Source organism: Periplaneta americana, chromosome 3 (genome assembly GCF_040183065.1).
Source record: "Periplaneta americana isolate PAMFEO1 chromosome 3, P.americana_PAMFEO1_priV1, whole genome shotgun sequence".
Taxonomy (NCBI): Eukaryota; Metazoa; Arthropoda; class Insecta; order Blattodea; family Blattidae; genus Periplaneta; species Periplaneta americana.
This window is the reverse complement of record NC_091119.1, coordinates 151,188,731-151,200,833: the sequence shown is the minus strand read 5'-3', so window position 1 is coordinate 151,200,833 and position 12,103 is coordinate 151,188,731. Positions and strand designations below refer to the sequence as shown.

Genomic DNA, 12,103 nt, shown 5'->3' with positions numbered 1-12,103 from the left:
AGTCTATGTCTGCCTTCCTGCCCCCTAAAAGGAGGTTATTAGGTTATTTTACGACGCTGTATCAACATCTCAGGTTATGTAGCGTCTGAATGATATGAAGGTGATAATGCCGGTGAAATGAGTCCGGAGTCCTCAACCAGGTAACTTGCTCCGACCGGGATTCGAACCCGGGCCACCTGGTTTCGCAGCCAGACGCGCTGACCGTTACTCCACAGGTGTGGTGTGGACCCCTAATAGGACTCTTACGTCCGAAGTTAGTCTCCTGTTGGTTACAGCTCTAAGCGTTTGTGTTTCGCCATCCTACATACCGTCCCGCAAAGACAGAATGTTAATGCACAATATTTCCGTCATTTTTGGAGCATAATCTGAGACCAGCGTTACGAAGAAAACGCCCACACGTTTTTCAGAACCTCCCATCATTCTAGTTCATGGAATTGCTTGTTGAACACCTGTCAGGTTGCGCAACTTCGGCTTAACCCATGACATGTAGTAAATATTGTAACTATGCTGTTGTAAAATTGACAATTAATAATGTATTTATTATTACTGTATTATTATTGAGATGGGCAAGACATGTAGCACGTATGGGCGAATCCAGAAATGCATATAGAGTGTTAATTGGGAGGCCGGAGGGAAAAAGACCTTTGGGGAAGCCGAGACGTAGATGGGAAGATAATATTAAAATGGATTTGAGGGAGGTGGGATATGATGATAGAGAGTGGATTAATCTTGTTCAGGATAGGGACCAATGGCGGGCTTATGTGAGGGCGGCAATGAACCTTCGGGTTCCTTAAAAGCCAATAAGTATTATTATTATTATTATTATTATTATTATTATTATTATTATTATTATTATTATTATTATTAGTTATCACTATCGTCATTGTTATTTCTGTTTTTCTTTCTTTTTTTTTCTTGTATTAGCTCGATGAGAGCTCTATAGTGTTCTTTTGACCCTGTTGACCCTCTATAGGGCTTTAATTTAGTTTGTATTATTTTTATCAGCGTCTGTATTTCTTTTTTGTATTTATATGTGCTATCTGGTAGGATGGAAGAGAAGGCCTTATGGCCTTAATCCTGTCAGATTAAATAAATCATTTTGTAGCATAACACAAGGGCGCACACGGCGCATCCTGTACCTGATTTGTACCGTCGCTGGGGGTGGGAAGTGCTTTTCCACCCACCACATTCACCGGACTTAAGCCCCTGTGATTATGACTCAATCCCAGAGATGAAGGAACCACTTCGTGACGTTCGATTCCGGATTGTTCCCGATATTCTGCAGGCAGTAGGGCGCTCCATCAGAAACAACAGAACAAGAGCTCCTACAGGGATATCTCGATTTCCACATCGCTGGCAACGAGTTGTAGACAATGCTGGTTACTACATTGAAGGACTGTAGAAGTTTCACAGATGTATCACTTGTATATTCGTAACAAATAAATAGCTGCCATTATTAAAGTTACAACCTGTGTACATCTATTTGCCTGTGTGTCTTTATATCTATCTATCTATCCATCCATCCATCCATCATGTGTTTATTCAAGTGATATATTTGACTAAAAATATTACATATTTTGATGTGAGATGTGAGAAAAATTCAACTTCTTAATTTACAGCGTGTGTACTACTTATCTCTCGAGTACTACATGGGGCGGTCACTGCAGAATACAATGATCAACCTGGGCATCCAGGGTGCTTGTGATGAAGCCATGTATCAGGTATGTCTGTAGACCTTATTGTCACTTCATTCAATATTCTTGATTGCAGCGCTATTCCATTCTCGAAAGGAATGCTTAGTTGACATTATATAAACTCAGAGTGCAAATGTGATATAGAATAACAATGAAATGAAGAAACATATTATGATAGCTATCATCGGGATAGATAGGACTTGGAACTCTCTTTAAAAATTCATGGAGCCTTATCCCCACCCTGAGTGTTTATTGGTGTATCATTGTGACTCCACTGTTTGCGATACCATGCTCATTTATCATCTTCATATTTATATATTAAACTGTAATAAACGTGTTGCGAAACATTATTAGTTTTTTTTAAGAAGAAAATTGACTTTTTCAATACTCGTATTTGGTTACAATTAACAATACTGTTCCTATCTCTTTATTATATTGATTGGCATCACTAAAAATATTTACGTTCAAAATGAAAATAAACTATTATTTTGCAGCTTGTCCTTTACAGTATATGTGTGAAGTTTATTATTATTATTATTATTATTATTATTATTATTAATATTATTATTATTACTTGTTAAATATATTGTTGCTTAGTCAACTGTCCGAAGACAGGTTTGGATCCCACAAGTACATCAACAATGCATCACTCATCAGGCAACTAGGCCAGAAGATAATGGGGTAGGATGGCCAGTTTCTTTCTCCATTGCATACATCACTGACTAGTTACATATTACACTAATCAGACTTCAGATGTATACAAACAATTGTTCTTCCTCTGACACATATCGTCAAGTGAGATGCACTGCCTGATAATACATACTGTATATACAGAACTGCCAGAACCTCAGTCATAGGTGTTGTTAAATATAATAATATAGAATATCTGTATAACAGAATATACGTAATAATTATTTAGAAGTAGATGGAAACTTTGATAAGTTTTAATAGTGTGTTTAGGAGATTATTAACAACAGCTTTATTTCTTCATAAATTTCATATTTCAATACCTCTCACCTCTGAGGAGGTTCTCACTGATATGTACATCTATCTTCAGGAAGTGGCGGTACATCTCACTTGATGATCAGAATCTGATTTCGGCAGGAGCCTATGGTGCCTCTGCTCAGGGCCTCATGAATCTGGGAGCCTCAAAATTCAGGAACAAACCTTTTTTTAAATGAATTATGCAAAATGAAATAGAGAACAACTCTGCCAATTGAAAATCAGAATTGAGGAAATAAGTAATTATGTAATGAATTATGTTAGAAAACACATAAAAAATCACTTTATTGTTTCAAGTTTAGAGTCATAAGTTGATTGCAGAGTTAAATGTGTTCAACTTGTAAAAGTTGGCTACCATGTACAGTTTATTCCAATTGTAACAATAGGCCTATTTGAATAATAATTAATAATGAATTCAGCAGTCAAAGTCAACAACATTGTCAGTTCTCGTTGTATTGAGTGTCAAATCAAGTGCCTAGTGCTTATGTTCTTTGCAGCTTATCTAATTTCTGTTGGTATAGGACCATTATCGGTGTGTAGTGGTAATGTTAAAGTGTTTTTGTAGGAATGACCATAATTAAAAATGGAATTCCGAAGCAAATTTGAGTTACGAGCCAATAAAAGAAAACGGAAAGCTATTGCAATTCAACGATATGAAAAACAACGCTGATCATTCAGCAGGTATGTTCGTTCATACTAGTAGAGTTAGAAAGTACCGGAACTTCGGGTGGCAACGCCAGGCTCTGTAGGCAACTTTTCTGTCTTGTTCGTGTGGTATGCGGCCTACCCTTCAGGCGTATAGACACAGCTTGCCGACCGATCAAAGGGGAAAGTAATGCTTGAAGTGCTCTTCGGTATCCAGGGTGTCGTAAATTTCGAGTTTATTCCTGAGGATCGAACTGTCAGTAAGGAGACCCATGTTGCAATTCTTCGACGTCTTCGTGATGAGTTCGACAAAAAAGACTCGATTTGTGGCAAGGACAGAATTGGGTTCTCCATCATGACAATGCCCCAGCACATCGGTCGCTCTTGGTGAGCGATATTCCTCGCACAAACAAAATACCTGCCCTTCCACAGCCATCATGTTCTCCAGATCTTGCTGGAGTCTGCCTGGAGAGTAGACCACATACCACACGGACGAGGAAGAGAAGTTGCCTACAGAGCATGGCGTTGCCACCCGAAGTTCCGGTACTTTCTGACTCTGCTAGTATGTTCTCAGCAGCAACTTCTTTACCCATAAGGAGCTCCAGTTTCAAACAGTTAAGAATGTTTTAACACAAATTAATGAAGATTTTGGCATAGAGAGAGAACAATTCGCCACAGCTACTAAATTGTGGAGAGCCGAAGTTTTTTTTATATAAGCCTAAGCCATAATTTAGAAAAAAATGAACATTCCTTTCAAACTCCTGTATGACTGCACTGGAGGAAACAAGGGATAGTACCGGTACTGCAACCAATGCAGTCAGCTCTGACCCTGTCTTGTAGTCGCACACAATCACTGATATCTTATGGGACCACTTTATTTTTAATCTCTCTTCCCGAAATAGAGAATTAATAAAATCTTCTGTGAAATAAGTGCATGGTGAAAGGAGATAGGTGACAGAATTTACATGAAATAAGATAGGCCTATTTATCATAATATGAAGAGAAGGGGCCTCAGAAAGAAAATTAAGCTCCGGGCCTCTGAAATTATAAATCAGGCCCTGTTGATATGTGTCAGAATAAAAACAATTGTTTGTATTAATCTGAAGTCTGATTTGTGTAATACGTTACTAGAGTCGACGGCAATTAGGAAGCCGGTAGTCTGCTAGCGTTTGCGTCGAGAGAGACAGATAGAGAGAGCAAGGCAGCGTACAACATTGCCACATCGTACTTCACGCGCACGTGCAATACAAATAGCGCAGGAGAGAATTTAAATTCTCAAAAGACAATAATGACCTTAGCCGTTGACTACAGTAAGCATGACTCCAAACAAGCCCTCTTTCCTTCACACACCACATGCTTCTGCAGTCGTTTCTTGCGCATTGACAACGTTGTAGCCAGTATCAAGATAGCCGGCAGCGTTCTGCTCGTCAACGTTTTTAAAATAATTATACACCTTAAACACTATTTTCTGCGTCTGCCTGTGCAATACTTGCCTTTTTACAGTCTCTTCTTTCATTTATTTATCTTACACGCAGTAAATGTTAGTTTTGCTTATTTAATGTATTGAAACACTTACACGTGAATAAACGAACTTAGGAAGTACTTGTTATAGACTGATTCCGATTGGTTCTACTGTACAAGCTTGTGACGTCACATACCAGAAATGCTACGGCGCATGTAGCAGCTGACCGCCTTCCGAAATGCCGTCTAGTCTAGTCAGCAATGTATGGAATGGAGGGGAAAGAAATCTGGCCACTCTACCCCATAATCTTCTAGCTTAGTTGCCTCATGAGTGATGCCTTATATGGTCATTTATCCTGTCTTTGGACAGTTTACTAAACAACAACATGTTATTTTTAATCGTATATCTATGCTCCATTACGAGCAGTTTAAGACAGATCTTGCTATGTACTGATTTTTTTTTGTAAAGATAATGAAAATTATTTTTAACTGTCATGTTTTTAGCTATCTGGTAGTTCACTTTTGCAGTCTAATGAATGTTCTTGTGTTTTAATACTAGACTTGTTCAAAGTAATGTGATCTCATCTTATATGTTTCTAGCTCGGTCTAGACATAGAGGAGCTTGAAGAACTGGAAGAAGATGCAGGGTTGGGTAATGGAGGTCTTGGGCGTCTGGCTGCCTGTTTTCTTGATTCCATGGCTACTCTAGGACTTGCAGCTTATGGTTATGGAATCCGTTATGAGTACGGCATCTTTGCTCAGAAGATAAAGAATGGAGAACAAGTACGTGACATTGTTTATTAGAGTACTTATTGTTTGTTTAAATTTGTATACACTACCAGTACAAATTTATAATTAATTCCTTAATTAGGTAAGAGGATAAAGCAGAACTTATAATAGAAATGGATTTTAATTTATTCAGGGACTCGTTTATACTACAAACGATATTCAAACTGTTAAAATGTTGACACAATAAGAATGAAGAAATGATAGGAAGAAAACGTCAGAAAATCCTCAATTAGAAATCTTACAGAATATGCTGTACGTAAATTAAATTCAGATGCTCTTAGTGAGAATGCATCAGTTGACAGAGCTACAGCTGTGGCCAAATAATTATTAAGTTAACTAACATTGTATGGTTGTGTCATAACTGATAAGATTACAAACTGGTTTCTTTTTAATTTTATTCTGAAACTAAACTTATAAATTCTTATACATCTTGCAAATCAAGATTTCAGGTATAGCTCCCTGTAAAGTTGCATAATACACGTCACTGTTTGTTAACAGAAAACCACAATTTAAGTCACACGGAATTAGTGTGCACTCGAAGTTGGTTGCTTGACGGTTGTCAGCCCACTTTGAGGTCTGTGGATATAGAGGGAAAAATTGGATCGATGTCGGGTAGAGTTCCCGGGTAGAGCGTTGGTACGTTAAACCAAAGGTCCCGGGTTCGATGCCCGGCCCCGGAACAATTTTTCCCTTGAAATTATTCTTATACATATTGATTACACAACTTTTAACACTGTATCACTTCGGAATATGTATGATAAAACTTTGTGTTAAATGGATGACCCATAAATAGGTCGAAACATGTAAACAAGGTACATTAGAATTTAACACAAGAAAGTCTTATCATACATATTCCGAGTATAAATTCTTGTTATTTGAGACTGAAAATAAAGAATAGGTGGTATGTTTTTCAGACAGAGGAACCAGACGATTGGTTGCGATTTGGCAATCCGTGGGAAAAGGCTCGTCCTGAGTATATGCTTCCTGTTAACTTCTATGGTCATGTAGAAGATACACCACAGGGCAAGAAGTGGGTAAACACGCAGGTAGGTTGGTCTTTCATATGTATTCCTCTCTACATATGTCGTACAGTCATATAACAGTGGATCTAATGATACTACTCAATATATGAGAATCTAACAAAATTGTCATTTTTTTTTATTTCTTGCAGTAGGGTACTTCAGATTATTATAGTGTATGCAAATTCTGTGAACTTTGTTTCTTTTATGATGTACCGGTATGTTAAAAGTATGAGTTACATATGGCTTAAATAAAAATAAAAAGTAAACAAATATGAAATACTGTCCAGATACTGGGTCTTCACTTGACATTTCTGCGTTTGTGTGTTTCTCTCACCTGTTGTTGAATGAAATCTGGTAACGCCTGGAAGACAGCTGTGCTTGGTTCTTTTTCCTTCCATTTAGACGCGATCAAATCCTAATTAATAATTACTCTGTCAGTGATGTAGCGATTTTATGTTATTAAAATTATTGTTTTTCTTGGAGAAGTATATACTTAGATAAGTTATTTCTTATTACGGTGTGTACATTATCACTAGAAGGAAAAAAAATCTTCCTTCTTGATTACTCTCTTTTAACACTTAAATATCGGAATATGTATGGTATGACTTTCCTGTGTTAAATTTCAACGTACCTCGTTTACATATTCCGAATGATATAGTGTTAAAAGTTGTGTAACCAAGATGTATACTTATATCACTGAAGATTTGATAAGTTGCCTATTTTAATAAATAACTGCTTCACTGTTTTAGTATTAAACTATGTATGTATTTTACCTTAGTTGACTAGAATTCATAAGATGATAATACAACACATCGAAACTAATCAATTAAGGTAAAATACATATTTTAATCACCATTTAATACGAGAAAAATTCGTTCCGGCACCGGGAATCGAACCCAGGGCCTCTCAGCTCTACGCGCTGAGTGCTCTTTCCAACTGAGCTATGCCGGAACACGATCATGGTGCCGGCCGAACTCCTCTCGTAATGCTTTACGGCCTTACTACCTGCACTTTAGACAATGTAAGTCATACATGCAGGAGCGCATATTTAAATGACTTTATGGCCATATTCAACATCAGTTTGTGACAACTGCGAGCCCTCATATTTAATGAATATGTGATGTACATATTTTAATATTAATTTAGACATCGGATTTTTAGGCACTAAAATTGCAGTTTTGGGCGCCTAAAATAAGCTCAAAATTTGTAAAATTAGGCTCTATTTTAATGAAAATAGGAATTTTAGGCACATCAAGGTATCATACTTATTTCTTTCACTGAAATTTTTAGTTATACACTAAAATACGCACAAAAAGTAAGTTTAAACATTAAAAAAGAATACTATATTATATTTATAAACAGAGCTGCACAAATTTAATATATTGAAACTAATGAAATAATGATTATTGATATCAAGATTACTCATTTTAAGTTATTGAAATTCAGTTCCATGCTCAGACGTTATTATAATTATCTGCACAGTACACCACCAGAATTTTTTCTAAATTCTCCACAGTTAACCTTTGCCTTTTGTCACTGAGAATCATTTTGAAAGCAGAAAAACTTCTTTCAACCGAAACTGATGTGAGAGGCGCAAATTTTAAATTGGGTACAATAGAAACATCAATACTTACTGGAACATTTACACTTTCCCCCGATATCACTCTTGATACTTTTTCCAACAATGAAAATGCTACATTCTTATTTAATACGTTGTCCCACTTATTTTTAACTTTTTTCCCAGTTTCACCCAAAGCAGAATGTATGTTCACTTGAGCTTCCTTTACTATTGCTATTTGGCTACAAAGAGATTGTTTTTCACGTTCTAATTGTTCAATGCTTGCAGGTATGAAAGAAAAGTTTGATGTTATGTAGGCAATATCATTTTTCACTAGTGAGTCATTCAGACAATCTTTCACTGCTTTCACACACGCTGCACTATCAGTTTCAGGTAATTTATCAATAACTGTGACCACTTCTTTAAAATACTTGGAATAATACACCACTGACTGAATCCAGGTTCCCCATCGTGTAACAACCGGCTGAGGTGGGAGTGGGATATTTGGAAAGTTCTCTCTGAATATTGAAATCCTGGATGGAGCTTTACAAAAACATTTTTTTGTGTTAGAAATAAACGAATTGACAAGAGGAAATTCATTCCGGATTGTTTCAGAAACCCTGTGAAGGCCATGTGCTAGACAGGTTACATGCGTGAGGTTAGGATAAAATGTTTTAAGAAGTGGAGCTGCAGCAACCATGTATGAGGCAGCATCAGTACAAAACAACAGAACTTTAGAATCGTCTATATTACCTGAGTATAAAGACTGTAGGCCTTTATTTACAAAATAAGCAATGGCTTGGTTATTCACTTTCGAAAGTTCCTTAACACATACGAGGTGTGGAATCGAAGGTCCATCAGGACTAAGTTTTCCTACTACCATATTTGCTATATACCTATTCATAGGATCTGAGGTTTCATCCACAGAGACCCATATGTAAGAATCACCTATATCCTCCCGAATGGAAGCTAAAGTTTCATTGTATATTCTGTCTAAGTAATTTTTTCTTAGGGTCGACTCAGATGGGATATTTTGTTTGCAGTATTTTTGTAAAAACTGTCTTAAAACCGGATTTTCAATTGCATTCCAGGGAATGTTAGCAGCAACAAACGCTCTGGTTAAATCAGCATAGAAATTGCTGCTGAGATTGGATGAAGTAGGCTGTGTTAGTAAAGTTTGTTGCATTTGATTTTTCTGCTGAGCTTTAGCCTTATGAGCCGCTCCTTGCACATGCTGCTTTAGGTGGCACTTCTTTTCTTGCGAAATCTAAAAATGTAAAGTAAACTGAATTAAAATAAAATCCTAATTGTTGTATTGCCGTATTTCTATCACAAAGTTAGTGGGTTCGAACAATCAAAATATTAATGACCTGCAAATACTTTAACTATCGGAATTTAAAAGGTTAAAGTGTAGTGGTCTTAAAAATAATTATACCTCAGGATAGCTGAGTCAATGTATAAATATTATAGGCCTACTCATTAAAATTAATAGAATTTATATATTTCAATTATTGTTACATACCTGTTTGCTACAAATCTTGCAGAATATTATTTTTCCATCATAAGTGAATTCTGAATATTCTGTTAGCCATTGCCGGATCACTGTAGATTTTGCACTTATATTTTTCGGCATTATCGCGTTAAACTTCACAGGAAAACGTCCTACCGCTCAAAACTTCTCAACACAAATAAGGTGAGGGAAAGAGCAACTGTTAATGAGCATTCAAATGAACCGTTGTTATTGAGATTCAATTGGACAAAAATACAAAGTTCCACTTATTGTTGCATTTCCTGGTAGTGTTAACACTAGGAGGGCCATTCTTTTAAATATTTTGTAACGGTTTACCCTACTAATTCGCAGTTTTACGACTTTTCATAAATATTTCAAAAACACTCTTTCTCCAAAAATTGTGATTTTATGACACTCTGAAGGGCAGTACAGCTAATCGGTTTCAGACTGAAAACAGTCATTTTTATAGTATAGTATATCTCTGAATCGGTAGCAGCACATGTTGTGATTGTTGCCTGCTTCAAAACTAAGGTTGGTTCTTTGTCGGCATTTATGCCTCCAAACATGTTAAATTCGGTGAAATCTATTGCGAGTGTCGTGAGATTCAAAACATTTTGTTTCCTTTATCAATGGTTTCATGGCCGGTGTGAAGCAAACTTTCCACTTTTTAAATGCCTTAAATTTCGCAGTGAATGCATGTATAAATTATAAAAAGTAAGAGTAAAATGCGAAACTTTACAGTGAGTTAGGCATTTTTAGGCGAATATTAACAAATTAGGCTCTAATAACCGTTTTAGGGCATTTTAGGGCACTATAAAACTCTTTGAATACCTTTCAATTTCCATGAAACACAAATATTAATAATTATTTTTACTTTTCTCCTAAAGAAACAAAATAGGCATTTGCCCTAGAATCCGATGTCTGTTAATAATATTTAAATAACTTAACAAATCTTCAGAGAAAAAATCGTCACGAGTTCATCATGCACTGAAATCTTGCTAGATGGCATAACTGCCACATTTTATGGTACATCAGGCTGATGCTCTCTGATGGATTTGCCTTAATAGTTACCATTTGTGTCAACAAACATATACTCCTTACCTATCTCAGGTAAAATAGGGATCTCTGTAAAATTGGAGTATAATAAATAAAAAACATATACTCCTTTCACGGAGTTTCTGCTAAAAGATCAATTACATAATGACTAGAGTGAATGAGACAGGTAGAGAAACAGCGTTTCAAAACTGACGTTTCAGCCAGTCATTGCCGAATGAGCAGAGTAAAATTTCGAAATGTTTGCTATTAACTTAAATTATAAATTCCATTATAAAGAATCTTTAACTATGATTCATAATTATTATTGATGGAAATTGCAAATGTTCACTGACAAAATCTTTTAATTGTTGGCCCAGCAAATAGGAGCGAATGTACAGACTGATTATTTAGTCCTGACAGCTCGTCGACACGAAAGAGGGGAAGTAATAGGAGTAGTGGGGAGAGCTCCGGAGTAGAGATAAAGAAAGCTTAACTGTACTGGAAACATACCGCTCTACCGCATGCGTGATATCCAATCGCTCTGAATGCGACTGACTAACCCAAACACCTCTTGGCTTAACTTAATGGACTCACCTGACCCAGGCACACATTGTTGGCGACTGTCAGGACTAAATAATCGTCCTGTAATGTCTGTCATATCATAATGAAACTGTTATGTCTCGAGCCATACAGTACTCTATAAGTGCAGCAACTGACAGCGAGTTGCGACAAATGCTATGAGCTGAGCAGCCTGTAACATTCTGCAAAGCTGAACTCTATCTCTGTCTACGAATAGAAATTACGAATGAAGACTCTGTATATGGATTAATGCTGCATTTTTTAGTCCAGTGAAGAATTGTCTAGTTATAAAATCTTTATGTAATCAATATTTGTTCCTTTATACAAGTGGACAAATGGTAATGGGATCAGTAAAGGTTGTGTTTGCATGTATTTACATTCAGTTAGATAAGATACATCCGGTATACAATAATAGGATTTTGTTGTATTCCATTACGAGTGCTCAGCGTGAATAAATCGTTCCTTTGAGACGAAGAGTAATTCTTGCTATCTTGTCAAGATAATGTTCCTTACATTTGCAGGTCGTGTTTGCTATGCCATATGACAGTCCAATTCCAGGATATGGGAATAATGTAGTTAACACGCTGCGGCTCTGGTCAGCCAAGTCTCCAGTAGAGTTTAACCTTAAGTTCTGTAAGTAATTTGTTCATTTGTTTTTACACTTAATGATAACCAGGTAGCATGCTGTACCCTTATAAAAACATAAAATACTCTAAACAAAATACGAAAAAAGAATTCTAATAAATAATACTGTATATTGTAGAATTTATTTCTTATCTGTATCTGTTAAATGTATGTATCCAACGCC

The 12,103-nt window shown here is 36.3% G+C and overlaps 1 protein-coding gene across 1 annotated transcript in view; it reads left to right on the top strand.

Annotated features, from left to right (window-relative positions):
• Positions 1-12,103, top strand: part of Glyp (glycogen phosphorylase) — a 68,271-nt gene that overhangs the window by 44,356 nt on the left and 11,812 nt on the right. Inside the window, exons 2-5 of the mRNA XM_069821861.1 lie at positions 1,620-1,721; positions 5,403-5,585; positions 6,506-6,637; positions 11,817-11,928. Coding sequence (XP_069677962.1) covers positions 1,620-1,721; positions 5,403-5,585; positions 6,506-6,637; positions 11,817-11,928 — 529 coding nt within the window. The remainder of the gene's footprint in view (positions 1-1,619; positions 1,722-5,402; positions 5,586-6,505; positions 6,638-11,816; positions 11,929-12,103) is intronic.